Here is a 17,227-nt window from a genome sequence, read left to right on the forward strand (position 1 = left end):
TTTGTGGGTTTTCCTGAAAATCATTTGTAATTTTTTTGGATGAACATAAATGCTTAGTATTAATATAGTTGAATTTCTCAATATTTACTTTCATGGTTCAATCGCAATAGGTCCTGATTCTATAACCCATACTTACCTGAAAAAAAGGATTTATAGATTAGCTTGCACATTTGATGACCCCATTTGGAGTTTAATTTTGACTTTGGTGTGAGATAGGAAGCTAAATTCACCTTATGTCCCAGCACTAATTAGTCCATCCATTCATTGTAATCCCACTTTTGCAATAAACAAAACTGTCTACTTATGTCTTGGTTTTTCCCTGAGATCTTCCTTCTGGTCAATGTCTATTGTATCTATTCCTGTCTTAATAATTATCATACCAGTCAGGTAAAATAAATTTTTGTTATGAAAAACAAGCCCCAAATCTTATGGCTACATTATCAAAGGTGCCTGGTATCACAGAATGACTGCTAGTCTAATAATTCAAAATTTACTGCAACAGTATGGATAACCAAGAAGCATAATTTCAACCCATGGTCCATAATGTGAAAAAAGATACTGAAGCTACTGATGTTAAATTGGGACAGGTCAGTACTGAAATTATAAAGAGATAAAATGTCTATTACATTTGAATACATGGAATATATTAGCAACTGCTAAATATTATATACACAAACAGAATCAATGTTCAATAAACCACACATAAAATTAGCCCTCAGTGTTTGCATTTGTAGGGTATATTCACTATATTACTGCATGTATTTATACAGGAAATATATCTACCCATATGGAAACTATATTTTTTAGCTTAAACCATAATTTTTAGCTTAAACTATATATTTTATCTTAAAGTATCAGTTTTAATGATGTTGTCAGGAGAGGGTTGCCTTTAAATGTAGATTTTTAAAAAGAACGAGGATACAGTAACCAGAGGAAGATCTGTTGAGTGTGTAGAGTACTTGAAATAGATGTGAGCTAAGAAAGGTGCAGAAGATGTCATACAATGGACCTCTCAGGGTGCAATAATCAGCCAAAGCAATGGTTTTTCATCTCCTTAAGGATTTGACCTGCCCTGTGATCACAAGAGAGTGAAGGAGTTTGACTAATGAGGAGCTTTGGATATTGAACCCCCAAGGGACAGAGAGACTACAAATAGTCTGCAGCTGACCACCCTATTCAACAACCATCCCAGGGCATATGCAGCACCCCTGAGCCTAGTCCCAGGGACCATCATGTCTGCACGGGAGCTCAGTGCCTCACCATCTTTCTGTGCTCCCTGAATGAATACAGAGCTTCCATTTTTCTCCTTCACATCCAGGGAAGAACTGAATGTCATACCTTCATGTTGGCGTCCACGTAATCTGAAGCCCCCTATCGCACGTTTTGCACATAGGGACAGGTCCTTGTTCAGCAGTCGATCTGGAGGCAGCTGTGAGGTGAGAGCCTGCAGAAGATGAGCAGAGATAGGTCACCTGGAAATTGCTGCTAATAGTCCATCATCTCTCCTCAGTCTGTTTCCTTTGTACCCTTGCTTGAACATCTCTCATTCTGCTAATCTACTCTGGTCCTAAAGTCTAGGGACATTTTTCATCCCCAAGAGTAATCTGCTTGCTTACTTTGAAGAATGTTCTAGAATACTCTTATATAGCCTTTAATTACTTTCTCTAGGGGCAGAGGTGTGCAGCCAGCTTCTGTTTTCCTTTCCATTGCTGGATCTTGATTAATCACTTTCTAGAGGAAAAATTGGTTTTGACAATGCTTCACAATTATAAGTATTCTGAAAAAGAGGTGGTGGAGACTGAGGCAGATTTCAAAACTACACCCCAGTCCACCTGCTTGTCTTTAATAATCTATAAAATATCTTAAAGGGCAGAGCACCATGGAACAAATAATCAAATATCCATGCTTCCAGAATTAGTAAAACTTTTTATTTTGCCATCAGAGTTCTTTTCCTAAAGTAACAAAAAAAAATGAATAAATAAAACATATCTTTTATGTTCCCCTCCATTCCCAGAAACAACCATAATCTTGAATTTGGTTGTTCTCCACATATTTAAAATGGTTTTATACATTATGTGTGTGTTTGTGCATAAAGGGTAATAATAAAAACGCCCCTCAGTAGGAAAAGGGATAAATAAATTGTAATGTAATACACATAGGAATTAGGTAAGATAAAATTAATGAACCAGAGAAAGATGTACCAAGACATTAAATGTACTATTTTTAAAAACAAAATGCAAAATTCCCTCTACAATGTATGTAATGTTTAAATGCAAAACAAGAATATACTTTATGGATATTTATTCAATGTATTGAAGTCTCAGGAGAATAATGAATACCAAGTTCAGTATGGCGGTTCCCTTAGGGATGAAAAGGTGATTGAAGATATGAAAAAATAAGTATGTTATTCATTTAATTCTTAAAAATATCAACTGCAAATATGGCAATCTATTTTAATTTAGTGGTCCTTAGTGGCGGGTCCCTGGGACTTCGTTCTCTGTACTTTTTTTATGCTTGAAATGCTTTATAATAAGAATTGAACTTTTATAGCCAATAAATCCAGAGACAAGCTGCTGGGACAAGGAATAGCAACCTTATTGGGAAAGCCAGCAAACCGAGAAGATGGAGGACTAATGTCCTAAAGAGCCATCTTAACTCAGAATAGAATTCAGGCTTCTTTTATGTTAAGGAAAAGGGGAAGTGGGAGGGTCCACAATTAAAGGGTAAAAGGAAAGTGCAGGCTTCTTGGAGCCACCCGGCTTTCAAGGGAAGCAGGCACTTTGTTTTTCTGCCTGCTCATGTGGGCTGGATCACAACGCTCCCACAAAAACTTCAAATTGTTACCAGTTATTTTTACTTTACGATTCTTATCTCTACTTATCAGCAAGGTTTCTAGGCTGAAAGCGAACTTATCTACAAGTAGTAGCCATGAGCAGCCCAGGACGATGGGATGGAGACCTTCTTCAGGGAACTTAATGAGCTATTTGGGCACAAGCAATATTCTCTAATATTTAACTCTTAATGTGCAGAGCTAACGTAATAGAATACATAAGCTGCAGAATGAAAGAGGCAGCTCCAGCAGGATGGTTGTTCTGTTCTTCCTGTTACAACAGAAGAGCACTGTGTTACTGGTGCTGTGAGCAGTTCAGAACAATTGTTACATTTATATCAATGACACCTGCTAATACCATTATTAACTGCAACATTATAGCACAAACTTTGTGCTAAGAATTCATTAATGAGGCAGAAATGGAAAGGGGGAATTAAAAGGACAGATTTTGATAACCTACTGAAAACGAAGAGGTTGAATTGAGTCAGACTTGAACTCCCAGAGCACTGGGAGAACATCGATGAGTCAGGCCACCATCTCCCTCATTAATTTCCCTGCGTTTGCTCCAGCTTGTGAACAGGTGGGTTTTCTATGTCAACATTCTGTGCGCTAGAAGAGTGCTCTCCAAAGTAAAACCCAGACCAACAACAGTGACATTTGGGAATGTATTAGAAAGGCAAATTTTCAGTGCCATGCCCAATCTTCTGAGTCTCATATTAGGAGTGTGGGGCCAACGAAATGGGTTTTGACCAACCCTCCAGCTAATGACGCATGAGAGAGTCTGAGAAACTCTGCTCTAAAGCCAGACTTAATATGCTTGACTTTGGTTTTCCTGCTTGCTTACTGGTTTGAAACTTTGAAGAATTCTCAAGGAATAAGCCATGTGTCATACCCTATTTTATTCCTATTAGTTGGCACAGCGTGGGAAAGAATGAATTCGTCTTGAGTTATTAGATAGTGTAGAAGAGAGAAGGACAGAAAGAAAAGAAGTTGAGGACAGTGAGAAAGGGGCAGAAGGCAAAGGAAGAAGATGAGTAATATTTACTTCAATTTTCAATAGAGATGTCACCGTTTTCTAAAATAAGGGATTCTTGTACATCTGTCATGTGTCCTATCACATGTATTCTCCCATCAGACTCACCCACAACATGGAATCGGAAAACCAAACAGATGAGGCAGAATTCCTCCTCCTGGGTCTCTCAGAGGACCCAGAACTGCAGCCCCTCCTCTTTGGTCTGTTCCTGACCATGTACCTGGTCACCGTGCTCGGGAACCTGCTCATCATCCTGGCCGTCAGCTCTGACCCCCACCTCCACACCCCCATGTACTTCTTCCTCTCCCACCTGTCCTTCACTGACATCTGTTTCAGCACCACCACAGTCCTCAAGATGCTTGTGAACATTGAAAGACGGAGCAAATCCATCAGTTACACAGGCTGCCTCACCCAGGTTTGTTTTGTCCTGTTTTTTGCAGGCCTGGAAAACTTTCTCCTTGCAGCAATGGCTTACGACCGTTATGTGGCCATCTGCCACCCACTGAGGTACACAGTCGTCATGAACCCCCGCCTCTGTGTTCTGCTGGTTCTGCTCTCCCTGGTCATGAGCATCGCGGACGCCCTGCTCCACAGTCTGATGCTGTTGCGACTGTCCTTCTGCGCAGACCTGGAAATCCCCCACTTCTTCTGTGAACTTGCTCAAGTCATCAAGCTGGCGTGCTCCGACACCCTCCTCAACAACGTCCTGGTGTACTCTGTGACCAGCATATTGGGTGGTGTCCCCCTCTTTGGGATTATCTTCTCTTATGCTCAGATTGTCTCCTCCGTTCTGAGAATGCCGTCAGCTGCAGGGAAATATAAAGCCTTTTCTACCTGTGGATCTCATTTCTCGGTTGTCTCCTTGTTCTATGGGACGGCGTTCGGGGTGTACATCAGTTCTGCAGTCACACACTCTTCCAAGAAGTCCGCAGTGGCCTCAGTGATGTACACTGTGGCCCCTCCGATGTTGAACCCCTTTATCTACAGCCTGAGGAACAGGGACATGAAGCGAGCCCTGAGGAAACTTACCTGAGGGATCTCCTTTTTGTGACTGTGTCGCCGACCTTGTACTTGGGCTTCGAGAGTGAGTCAACGTACAGGGATAGCGGGTTAGTCAGGAGGCCGGACTCCGCTCCCACCAAGGCCGTGCGCTGCAGTGACAGAGCACCGAAATAACTGAACTTGTTCAATTTAGGTTTGAAAGCTGACGTTGGTCTTGAGGGTTTTAAAAATTGATGGGAACTTTTTGATGATGTTTTTTTTTTTTTTTTTTGGTCAAGTTCCATAGAATTAGAACCTGAGTAAGGGATTCGTTCTATAACGATTTTGAGGGGCATGTCCTTAGGAGAATGTTAGTGACAGAAAGAGGACAGGGGAGGAGAAGGAGTTAAACAAGGATGTTAGAGCTGAAGACTAGCTTCAGCTTAGAATATACACAGAAGAATATATACATATGTTCACAGAATATATTATATATTCATATATTTATAGAATATACACAGGAGAATATATATATATATATATATATATATACACACACATTAGAATACATACAGAAGACTAGCCTCAGCTTAGAATTGGGTGCTCTTGCCACATCAGAAACAGGTAATTATTTGAGGAGATGGATATGAAAATTATTCTGACTGCAGTAATAATTTCACTAAGTATGTATATCAAGTCATCATGTTGAACAGCTTAAATAAATACATACATATTTTTTAAGAGAGATGGAGAGGAAAGCATTGCATTCTCTTGGTCTCTCAGATACCCTGAATCAGCCAACATGAATTCGGGAAAAGGAAGGAATTTATCAAATTAAGGTAATTTTGTTGGTTGTTTCAAAAGCCGTCTGGTTTGTGGTATCTACCTGTTTATTTTTGTTTTGTTGCCATTGCTTTTGGTGTCAAGTCCAAATATTCATTGCCAAGACCAACGTCAAAGAGCTTAAGCCCTATGTTTTCTTCAAGAGTTTTACATTTGTGACCTTATGTTAAAGTCTATAATCTAGTCTGCGTTGGTTTCTGTGAGTGGCATAACATAGGGTCCAGTTTTATTATTAAATCCTTACCTACAGACATTAATTCTCACCTATGGACATAAACCAACAGCACCACTTGGCTTCAGCTTGCCTACCATTTTACATTTCAGTTCTTTTGGTGGTACATGGAAAACTTCTTTTGTGAGCCCCAGTTAAGTGTTTGTATATTTTACTTAATATTCATGTGTTTGAAATACATAGGTGTTCAGATGGTCAATAATAATATTACAATGCCTTGTCAGAAGTTTACTTTCAAAACTGTATCTTGAAAAATAAAGATTAAGAAAATTAATATACAAAAAAAGAAAATTAATGTGGAAAGAGTAAAAACGTAAAATGGATGAACACATGAAAATACTGAAGTCCTTGAAGAAAATGTTTCTAAGTGAATATTAACACGGAACACCATCCACATCTTACATTGTGAGTGAAATCAATGAGAGCTACTGAATAATGAACAAAAGTGCACACTAGTGTCTTTCGGTGACACTGTGTTTTATCACAACACAACTGACTATGAGGAGCATAATTTGATCTAAAGTGCCCCAATGTGGAGAAAATGTACACTGAATCTATTACGTGAAAATCGAAAAATGTGATGATGAAAGTCTAAAAAGAGAGTACAAAGTCTTGTCTATTGATCACAGTCTCAGTTAATCACAGAGATAGATCAGATTCTGCCCTATAAAAGAGAGATAAGAGGGTGGGAAGGGACAGACTGGGAGTTCGAAGTTTGTAGATACTGACAGGCATATGTAGAATAGATAAACAGTTTATACTGTATAGCACAGGGAAATATATACAAGATCTTGTGGTCGCTCATGGTGAAAAAGAATGTGAAAATGAATATAAGCATATTCATGTATGACTGAAAAATTGTGCTCTACACCAGAAATTGACACAACATTGTAACTGACTATAACTAAATAAAATTTTAAAAAAGGGGAAAAAATAGAGATAAGAAATTAAAGAACAGAAGACATTCAGTGACTCTAAAAATGAAATACCCTGAAGTGCTTGAATTTTACAATATCTTAACTATATTTATAAATATATTGTTTATGCCCAACACATAAAGTATGTTTTCACACTTAAAATTGGAATCAGGCTTTCTGATTTTATTAAGTATGTAGAGATGCATTTGTTTGTAACTTTAAAAAAGAATCCTGAAATTCACTAGTACGGGAGTGTGTGTATCTGTGCAAGGTATGTGAAATTGAGGTGAGCATGAACAGGTGGAGGTAATGGACGAGGGACACCTGACATAACAGGGCCAGGGATTACCCAGCATGAGTTCCTCTCTTCTATCGTCTTGGTCTTTAAGGATTTGTACTGTCCAGGGATCAGAATGAGGTAAAAATATTTGTCTAATGAAGAGCTTTGGATAGTGGTTCCCCAAGAGAAACAGAAACTGTAAAGAGTCGGCTGTGACAAGCTATTCAACAGCACTGGGCCACTCAGGAAGCATCACACCTGCATCTCCTCCCAGAGATGATCCTTCTTGACCAGGAGTACACGGCCTCCTTGGTCTCCCTGACCTTCCTGAGGGCAGCTCTTCTGTCTCCAGCACCCAGGGGTCATGTCAGGCAGCATTCTACACTGATGCCAGTCAGCTAACATAGACCCTTAGGTAACGTGTTAGTCATGAGAGTATCTGTTTTACTACAAATTCATGTATGGGAATCAGCGAGAAGAACACAGGCATGGAACGGTCAGAACCGAACTTCCCGGGGGCTCCAGCTGAACGGTCTTCTTGCTGACAAGTTCCCATGTATGTTTGAAAAAATGCTCACCCAGTTCTCAATCTGCTAGTCTAATTTCTCTAAAAAATGACAGAACCCATTCTCCTCCTGAGCAGAAATCTGCCCCTTATCAAACATGATGACTGTTATAAAATTTTCTGATATTCACTTGAATTCTTCAGTGGCATAGGGAAGGGTTTTGGTCAGCTCCCCCTTTGATTTCCCTCCCTGGTTTTGACACCCCACGGTACAGACAGGATTTCATCCCTGCTGCTGGGCTGGAGGACACAAGGGAAGAACTGGAGAAAAACAGACTAGCTGGCTGCCTTCCTAGTACACCTATTTCTCTTTATAAAATTACCAGATATTTTATGTAAGAAGGGCTGAGGGAACAAATGTCAACATTCTGCTGCATCAGTTTCCGTCTTTTTCTATAGCAACAAAATAATATATACAGAATTGCACCCCTTTTATATCTTTCTCTGTTCCTGTTCTTTCGTTCCCAGAGATTAAAAATATATTGAATATGATGGTATACCTGATGCCTGGCTTTATATTGTACATGTTATCGGTAAACATACTAATAAAGTAGGATAAAAGGCACTGACCATAATACCTATCAATTACAGAGTGGAGAAATAAAGCGGAATGTAGCAATATATGAGAGAGCCCTCTGCTAATCAAAATTAATGAAGTGGGACTAAATATATCAACATTCATTAAAAATGACGTAAGAATTGCAATTGTAAATGAACTGTACTGTGTGGTTCTGTTATAAAAAGCTTTCAAAATGCAAAAGAATGCAATTGTTCATGGAATGACAATGCTAAACATAGTAAAAAATTGCATGGGAGTAACATATATGAAGTTAGTGTAGCGGTTCCCCTGGGAGTGGGAAAGAATCAAGATTGCGCAAAGAGATGATGTGTGAGATTTCTCATGTACTTGAATAAAAATTCCTAGAATGAGGTCTCTGAGGTGTGTGAATTTGCTACTGTTGACTGGTGGGTACCCAGCCCTCCATTGTTATTTCTGTTTTTCTTTCTGGAATAATTAATAATAGGTTTATTTTTATCATGGATTGTTCCTGGAGGACTCCAATATATATATATATTTCAGATTTTCTCATGCTGTAGACTTTTTGTCATATACATTTTTAATAAATTTTCATTATTAGTATTGATTCAAACAGCTGGTTTATGTTATTACTTAATTTATGTTACTTACTATATATTCCATTATATGCTCATGGCAGTTGACTATTGATAGCACTGTTGCTTCCTTCATCTCTTTTCTAAAGGATGAAAGTTCCCAGCTGGAGTTTCAGCTCATAAACTCTTCTCTGAAATTTGCAGATATCATGCTAGAGATGTTCGCTCCTTCAATTATCTTCCTTCAACTTGCCCACCTCATTGCTTCCTTCTGAGGAATGATGTACGAGGTGCCTTTATTCATGGACTCAAAAACCATGGACTTAATAACTGCTAATTGCGGTGTGAGGGGGAAGGTATAGTTCAAGTGGTAGATCACATGCTTAGCATGCACAGCGTCCTGGGTTCATTCCCCAGTACCTCCTCTAAAAGTAATAAATAAATAAACCTAATTACCTCCCCAGAAATTAAAAAAAAAAAAAACCTAAAAAATAAATTACTGCTAAACCGAACAACATAATTGAAAATGTCTATTAGGGTTTTTCATAGGATGTCAAGTGGGCATTTGGATATACATTTATGGAATTCAGGGGAGAGTTCTTCACTATAGACATAAATTTGGGTGTCCTTACTGTCTGAATGCCCTTTAAAGCTGTGAGCTGAGATATTATTGCAAATGAATGAAGAAAATTAGAGTAGAGAAAAATGAGGACTAAATCTGGAGGGCTACAATATTTGGAGTGAAGTGAGGAAGACACATTAAAGGAGACTGAGAAATAGTAGCCAGTGAGGCCAGAGTACCACCAAATAATGCACAGATCTGACAGCCAATTGAAGTAAGTTTTTCAGTCAGCAATAAACTAAGTCACTGACAAATCAGGTAAATTAAGTTAAAGAATTAGACTGGACTTTATAAGGTAGAGAGTGTTGGTGACTCTTCAGAGCAGTTTCTGCGGGTGTTAGTAGTTAAAGCCTGACTGGGTTGACCTCAGACCCAAATGCCCATCAGCAGATGAATGGATTAAAAAAAAGTTGCGGTGTATCTACACAATGGAATATTATTCAGCCATGAGAAAGGAGGACACCCTCCATTTGCGACAACATGGACGGACCTTGAGAAGGTTATATTAAGTGAGATAAGTCAGATAGAGAAAGACAAGTCCCGCATGGGTAACACTTATATCTGGAATCTAAAACAAAACAAAACAAAACAAAAACAAAAACCTGTAAAAACAGACAGTAAAATGGTGGTTACCAGGGGAAAGGGGGTGAGGGAATAAGACGGATAGTGTTTAAAGGTACACACAGAGTAAGCTATGGAGACCTAGAGCACAGTATAATGAACAAAGACCATACTATTGTACTATAATTATGTAATGTGATAAATATCACTACAAGGGCAATCATATTACAATATATAAATGTATCAAAGTAACACACTGTACATCCTAAGTTTACACAATGTTATGTGTCAAATTTATTCAATACAAAAGAAATGAGAGAAAAATAACAGAGAGACAATACAGAGACCCCTTTGGAAGAGTTTACAATGAATCAAGCATAGAAAAGTGGCTGGAGCTGAAACAGACTGGGGAGTTGTTCAGAGACAGGTTTTTTTCCCCTAAGAAATCATATATATTGAATGCTATTAGAAATGAACTAATCAAAGGGGGAGATGGATGATGCAGATGAGAGAGGGGACAATTAGCAGAGCTGTCTTCTAAAGCAGGCAAAAATGATGAGTTCCTTGCATAAGAGGAAGTGTTGGTCTGAAGCGCAACTACAACTGAACACATTACTCTCAAGAAGAAACAAAGAGCAGATCATTCTGGAAAACTTAGTTGAATTTATTAATAATATAACTTGTCACAAAACACCACCAGTCCTAAATAGTTTTACAGACAAGTTCTTTCAAGCAGGTAAGGAAATTAATCTCAAAACTGAAGGAATGACTTCACATAATACCCAAGATACGGAAATAACCTAAATGCCTGTTGATGGGTGAACGAATTTTTAATAATACGGTACACGTGTACAATGAAATATTATTCAGCCTTAAAAAAAAGAAGGAAATGCCATCATTGGTGAGAACATGGGTGGATCTGGAGGATGTATGCTAAGTGAATTATGCTAGACACAGAAAGTTAAATACTGTATGACCTCACTTATATTTGAAATCTAAAAGTGTCAAACACATAGAAGCAGAAAGTAGAGTGGTGTTCACAGAACACAAATTCATGTATTAAGTTGCAAGCTCAAAAAGAAGCAAATTAATAAAGTGTATAGCAGTACATATAGGGATGTTAACAAGATGTATGAAAATGATAATTTTGTAGAGTAAAATGGGTCAAATACAAACAATCTAATACTGGCCAATCCAATGTCTGTCTCCATGGAAATAGTTCCCTTTCCTTTCCTTTGTGTCTTTTCCACTTTTATCTATAAGGATACGCGTGATTACATTTAAAGGCTAACCAGATAATTTTGGATAAGTTCCTCCACTCCAAAGACCCTTTTTCCAAGTAAGTAACACTCACCCTGTTATCATATAAATTAATATTCACAAGATAGGAAGATTAGGATGTGGACATATTGTTTCGAGGGCCACTATTCAAATTCACTCCAGAGATGTTCTGGTGGGCTCCATGGAAAGGTCTGTGACAAACTGTCTCAGGGAAGGAAAGTCAGGTTTCTTTTTCTGGGCATCATGTCCAAGTGTGACACTTACATTTGCTGCCACCAACTAGTGGACCCTGAGAAGGACCAACCCTAGGACAAAGGCACCTCATGTAGGAGTGAATGAGTACCAACTCCCTTGTTCCTGTGCTTACCTACATCTAAAGTCTTTGTCATGAAAAGTAACTTTATTGTTTAATCATATTAGAGTAAGGGTTTCTTTTTCTCATTAGAACTAAAGGCTCCTCACTGATGAAGTTCAAATATCTCATAATCACCTCAACAATGTAAATGTACTTAATACCAATAAACAGTCAACTTAATAGTGATTAAAATGTTAAACGACACTGATTTCCAAAGCATTCTTGAGAAAAAGCAATGCTGGAGGCATCATGTGTCCTGATTTCAAACTATATCACAAAGCTATAGTAATCAAAACCAAGACATAAAACAATGGAACAGAATCCAGGGTCCAAAAGTAAGTAAGTAAGTAAGTAAGTAAGTAAGTAAGTAAGTAAGTAAGTAAGTAAATAAATAAATAAATAAACATATATATAATATATTAATATATAGTCAGCTAATATTTGACAAGAGTGTCAAGAATACTAAATGGGGAAAGGATGGTCTCGTCAGTAAATGGTTTTGGGAACACTGGACAACCACATGCAGTGAAACTAAATTGGACTCCTATGTTACACTACTCACAAAAATCATCTCAAAAATGGATCACAGACTGAAATGTAAGATCTGAAACCATAAAACTCTTAGAATAAAATGTATGACACAACTTTTTGACCTTTGTCTTGGCATTGATTTTCTGGATATGACACCAAAAGCATAAGCTACAAAAGTAAAAGTTAGCAAATGGGACTCCATCGACTAAAAAGTAAAAATCACAGAAAAAAGACTGTAGAATTGTGGTTATCAAAGCGCTTGGGGGAAATGTGGAGATGCTGGTCAAAGGGTATGGACCTCTAGTTGTAAGATTAACTTCTGAGGATCGAATGTACAGCATGATGATTATAGCTAACAATGGGGGTATATATACGAATATTGCTAAGAAAATAGATCTTAAATATTTTCACTACAAAAAGAAATGTTAATTATGTGACAGGATGAAGGTTTTAGTTAATCCTATAGTGGTAATCATTTTGCAATATATCAATGTATCAAATCAACACATTGTTCACCTTCATCTTATACAAACTTACATGTCAATTACACCTCAGTAAAGCTGGAGAAAAATTCCCAATCAAATGTTGGGAATCAAATACTAGCTGCATAAACCCAATTTTTGTTGCCATGGATACATAACCTTTTCCCTGTGTCATTTCCATTTCTGTCTAGCTTGTAAGAATACATCTGATTTTATTTAGGACCTGCCCAGACAATCTGGGATAAGCTCACCCTCTACAAAGATTCTAATTCCAAATGAGCAACATTTACCCTTTTATCATATAATATTAGTAAGTTAGGGAAAGTAGAATGTGGACAAATTGTTTGGAGAGCCACTATTCGAGCCATTACAGAAGGATCTTCTAGTTGATTCCATGCAAAATTCTACAATCACCTCACTCAAAGAAGAACAGTTAGGGTTCTGTCTCTGGGAAACAATTCCGTATATGTCATTTCCATTCGGTGCCACCACGAGGTGACCCTAAGGAGAACCAGGCCTAGGAGAAGACAAAAAATTCAGGGCTGAATAAATCTCGACTCCCTTGTTTCTTACACCTGAAGTCCTTGTAATGAAAGATAAATCTCTTTATTGCTTGGGTATATTATAGTTAGAGACTCTTTTTCTTATTAGAACAGAAGGCTTCCACACTGATCAATCTGAAATATCTCACAGTCATCACAAATCATTAACACAATCTAATTATATGAATTTCATAGATAACACAACTGAGTTTGGTAGGTACTAATGTTCCTCAGAAGGAGATAGTTTACCAGTGACCAAACTAACTTATTACTAAATGGGTGAGTGAAAAGTCATATCTCTTACTATTGGCCTAACTCTGGGGTGCAACTGACACGGCCCTGCTGTGGATCAGGTGGAAGCTAGTCTCTAGATATGACCACAGCCTTACTTCAATAATTCCCCTGATCTATATACTTTCTGCACTATTCCTTCTTTGGAGTTTGATTCCCACCCCCACCCCCAAATTCACTAAAACTAGAACCCTTGCCTCAGGCTCTGTAACTATGGATCCTGAGCAAAGAAATTAGAGAATTGAAATCATGTGTCAAACGTTGTAGGGCTAGACAAAAAGCAAAGCCAGGATTCAAACCTAAGTTAAAGTTAACTGGGCCATTCTGTTGCCTGGCTACTTTAGAACATGGCGATGAAGGGATCAGGCATTACGGCTCACCCAGGACTTCTACCGCTTCTTCTCATTCTAGAAACCCAAGTCCCAAGCAGATGGCACAATCACAAAAAAGATATCCCACTGATGAGTTTTCTCAAGGCTCCCTTCATGTCCCTGTTTCTCAGGCTGTAGATGAAAGGGTTCATCATTTGAGGAACCACACCGTACATAACTGAAGCCACCGTGGTCTTCCTGGATGAGCCAGCAACTAAAGAACTAACGTACACCCCAAAACCCATCCCATAGAACAAGGACACCACGGAGAGGTGGAAAAAGCTTTAAGCTTTGCCCCTGCTGATGGCATTCTCAAAACAGAGGACACGATTTGAGTATAAGAGAAAATGATCCCAGAGAAAGGAACAACTCCAAACAGGCTGCCCACAAAGTATAACAGGATGTTGTTGATGAGGGTATCAGAACAAGCCAGCTTGATGACCTGAGCAAGTTCACAGAAGAAGTGAGGGATTTTCAGTTCCTTGCAGAAGGACAGCCGCAGCACCATCAGACTGAGGAGCAGGGCGTTCACAACGCTAAGGAACAGTGACAGGAGAACCAGCAGGCCACAGAGTGGGGGGTTCATGATGACCGTGTACCTCAAGGGGTGACAAATGGCCACATAGCGGTCACAGGCCATTGCTGCAAGGAGAAAATTTTCCCAACAGGGAAAAAGCAGGACAAAGCGCATCTGGGTGAGGCAGCCTGCGTAAGCGATGCTCTGAGTCTGTGCTTGGATGTTTAGCAGCATCTTTGGGATTGTGGCTGTGCTCATACAGATGTCAGTAAAGGAGAGACTGGAGAGGAACAAGTACATGGGGGTGTGGAGGTGGGAGTCACAGCTGACGGCCAGGATGATGAGCAGGTTTCCTAGGACGGTGACCAGGTATGTGGACAAGAACAGGCAGAAGAGGAGGGGCTGCAGTTCTGGGTTATCTGTCAATCCCAGGAGAAAAAATTCTGAAACATCAGTTTGATTTCTGGTTTCCATGTTGTTGATGAATCTGATCGGAAAATGGAGTGAAAATAAAATAAAATGAATGGTCCCCAAATGAGCAGCAGCAACTGCGAACTTGTTAGAAATGCAAATTCTTGGTATCCGTCCACATTCACTGCTGATAAACTCTGGGGGTAAGGGCCAGCCATCTGGGTTTTAACAAACCCTCCAGATGAATTTGATATGTGCTGAAATTTTATAAACATGTATTATATTGTGAAAGCAAGAGAATACTGAAGTCTCTCCCTTTGCTACCTTCCCTCCCTCATGAGCTCTCACACTTTCTTCCTTCCACTCCCTTTACTGACACATTATTATCGATCATCAACACTGTTTCACACCCTGAGCCAAGTGTTTAGACTCAGATAAATAATAAGACATGGCATCTCCTTCATAATTAATTCTTACCTCTAACAAGAAGGATGAGCATGAATTTATCCAATCTGTTTTGTAGAGTGTGTGCCCCAAACTTGGCATGTCTCAAAAGAACTGGAAGGGCTTATCAAATTACAGCCGAGCTAGATTATACCATCACTCCACTCCTCCAGGGGGACACTTAGGCAAGGTGAGGTCATATCAAGGAAACTAAGTACACAGTGTGTAGAAAAGATTAAGTCCAAGCTCTGATCATCTCACTGCTGAGCTGAATCTCTCAACCAATTATTGTGAATGCCTCTGGACACTGCAGAATTAGCACTCCCAAACCAAAACTCAGATTTTATAATTTCCCTTTAAATTTGTGATATTTTCATTTTGAAAAATGCTCCAGATCTTTCTCCTGCCTACAGCATTTGTCCATCTCTACCCATGAAGTATTACATAGCAGGTCATGACATCCATCCAAGTGTATGCTCTGCACTACATCTTCTAAGCAAAGATTAGAAACTGTTGCCCGCAGAACTGAGCTCATTGATTTCCCTCATCATCTGTATTAGCAGTTAGTTTTCAGAGAAGCTGAGCAAATGCTAATGACAGTCTATCATCCTAATGGGATTTCTTCCCCTAAAGTGATAGGTGGCATATTATTTTTAAAAATTAGCTAAATGAGAGAATTAAATGCACAGTCTTCTAAAAGATAGCAACAATTTTTGGTCCCTGAAAGACAGAGAATTACAAGATAAGACAGGCATATGATACTTACAAAATAATCAGACATCCTACAAGATAGTGTCTGTAAAGCAGGAGTCCCGCCTAGCATGGGGGAGACAGGAGAAGCAATTGTAGGCTTATTATTTAGTGTATTATTTAGACCCAAACACTTAGAAATTAATCCAGGACCAGCCCTGTCTTTGAGAATGTGGGAAATTGTTCAACTGTGTGGAAAGCTTCAGTGTCCTCATTCATACCATGGAACTACTATAAAACATTACGGGGGTGTTGCAGTGATGAGAAATGAATAGAGAAAAGGCACTCAGTAGAGTACTCAGCATATGAGCTTCTTGTACTGACTTTTCCTATTTTTTTTTCCCACCATGAACAAATGCATCTGGTAGGTTTCACCCATCAGAAGGAAGCAGTGGGATGGAGCAGGTTGAAGGAAGACAATAGGAAGAGAGAATACTCTTTGCATGACAACTGTAAATTTCAGGGAAGAGCTTTATGAACAGAAATTTCAGCTGAATCCAGTATCACATGGAAAAGTTGGGAAGGAGACAGCAATGCTATAAACATTCATTAGCTATGGACACAGGATGAAATATGCAGCAATTAAAATGAATTAAATAATAGAATGGATTGGATAGACAAATCGATATGTATTATGAAAACATATTAATAGAAAAAAATGTGAATGACATAAACGCTACAGAATTAGAAAACTTTAAGTATATATAGACCATTACAAGTAATAATCCAAAAATCCAAAGCTAAAAATTTTTATTTATAAAAATAAACCTGTAGGACTATTCAAGCAAAAAAAAAAAAAAAAAGAGATAATAGTAAAGGAAGGGGTGGGTACCCAACCTGTCAACAGTATCAAATTCACACACTTCACTGTCCTCATTGTGGGTGTTTTTATTGCAGTAAATAATGCAGATATATGAGGACTGCACATCATGTGTTTGCAATTCTCGATTCTTTTCCTTCCCCCGGGCAAACCCCTACAAAATATGTTATTCTTCAGCAATTTTTTTTACTGTAATTAGTGTCATTATTCCATAAACAATTGCACTGTATTTCATTTTGAAAACTTTATATAATCAGGACCATACATTACATGTCATTTGCAATTGGCATTCTTATGTAATTTATCTTCTTTGTTGTTGATATATTTAATCCTTCTTCAGTTTTAATTACCACAGTATTCCATTACACTGTTAGATCATGTTTTATTTCTTTATTCCCTAGCTGACAGGTTTTATAGTTAATGTCTTTATCTTATATATGTTTATAACACATATG

At 38.5% G+C, this 17,227-nt stretch overlaps 1 protein-coding gene and 1 pseudogene across 1 annotated transcript; one reads left to right on the forward strand and one right to left on the reverse strand.

The window, feature by feature from the left end:
* Positions 1–3,978: 3,978 nt before the first annotated feature.
* Positions 3,979–4,896, forward strand: LOC105068351 (olfactory receptor 7G2-like). Its single transcript, XM_010954206.1, has one exon. The coding sequence runs from the start codon at positions 3,979–3,981 to the stop codon at positions 4,894–4,896; it is 918 nt and encodes a 305-aa protein (XP_010952508.1).
* Positions 4,897–13,898: 9,002 nt separating this feature from the next.
* LOC105068413 (olfactory receptor 7G2-like) lies at positions 13,899–14,824 on the reverse strand (annotated as a pseudogene).
* Positions 14,825–17,227: the final 2,403 nt, after the last annotated feature.

The sequence above is a fragment of the Camelus bactrianus genome, chromosome 22 (genome assembly GCF_048773025.1).
Source record: "Camelus bactrianus isolate YW-2024 breed Bactrian camel chromosome 22, ASM4877302v1, whole genome shotgun sequence".
Classification (NCBI taxonomy): Eukaryota; Metazoa; Chordata; class Mammalia; order Artiodactyla; family Camelidae; genus Camelus; species Camelus bactrianus.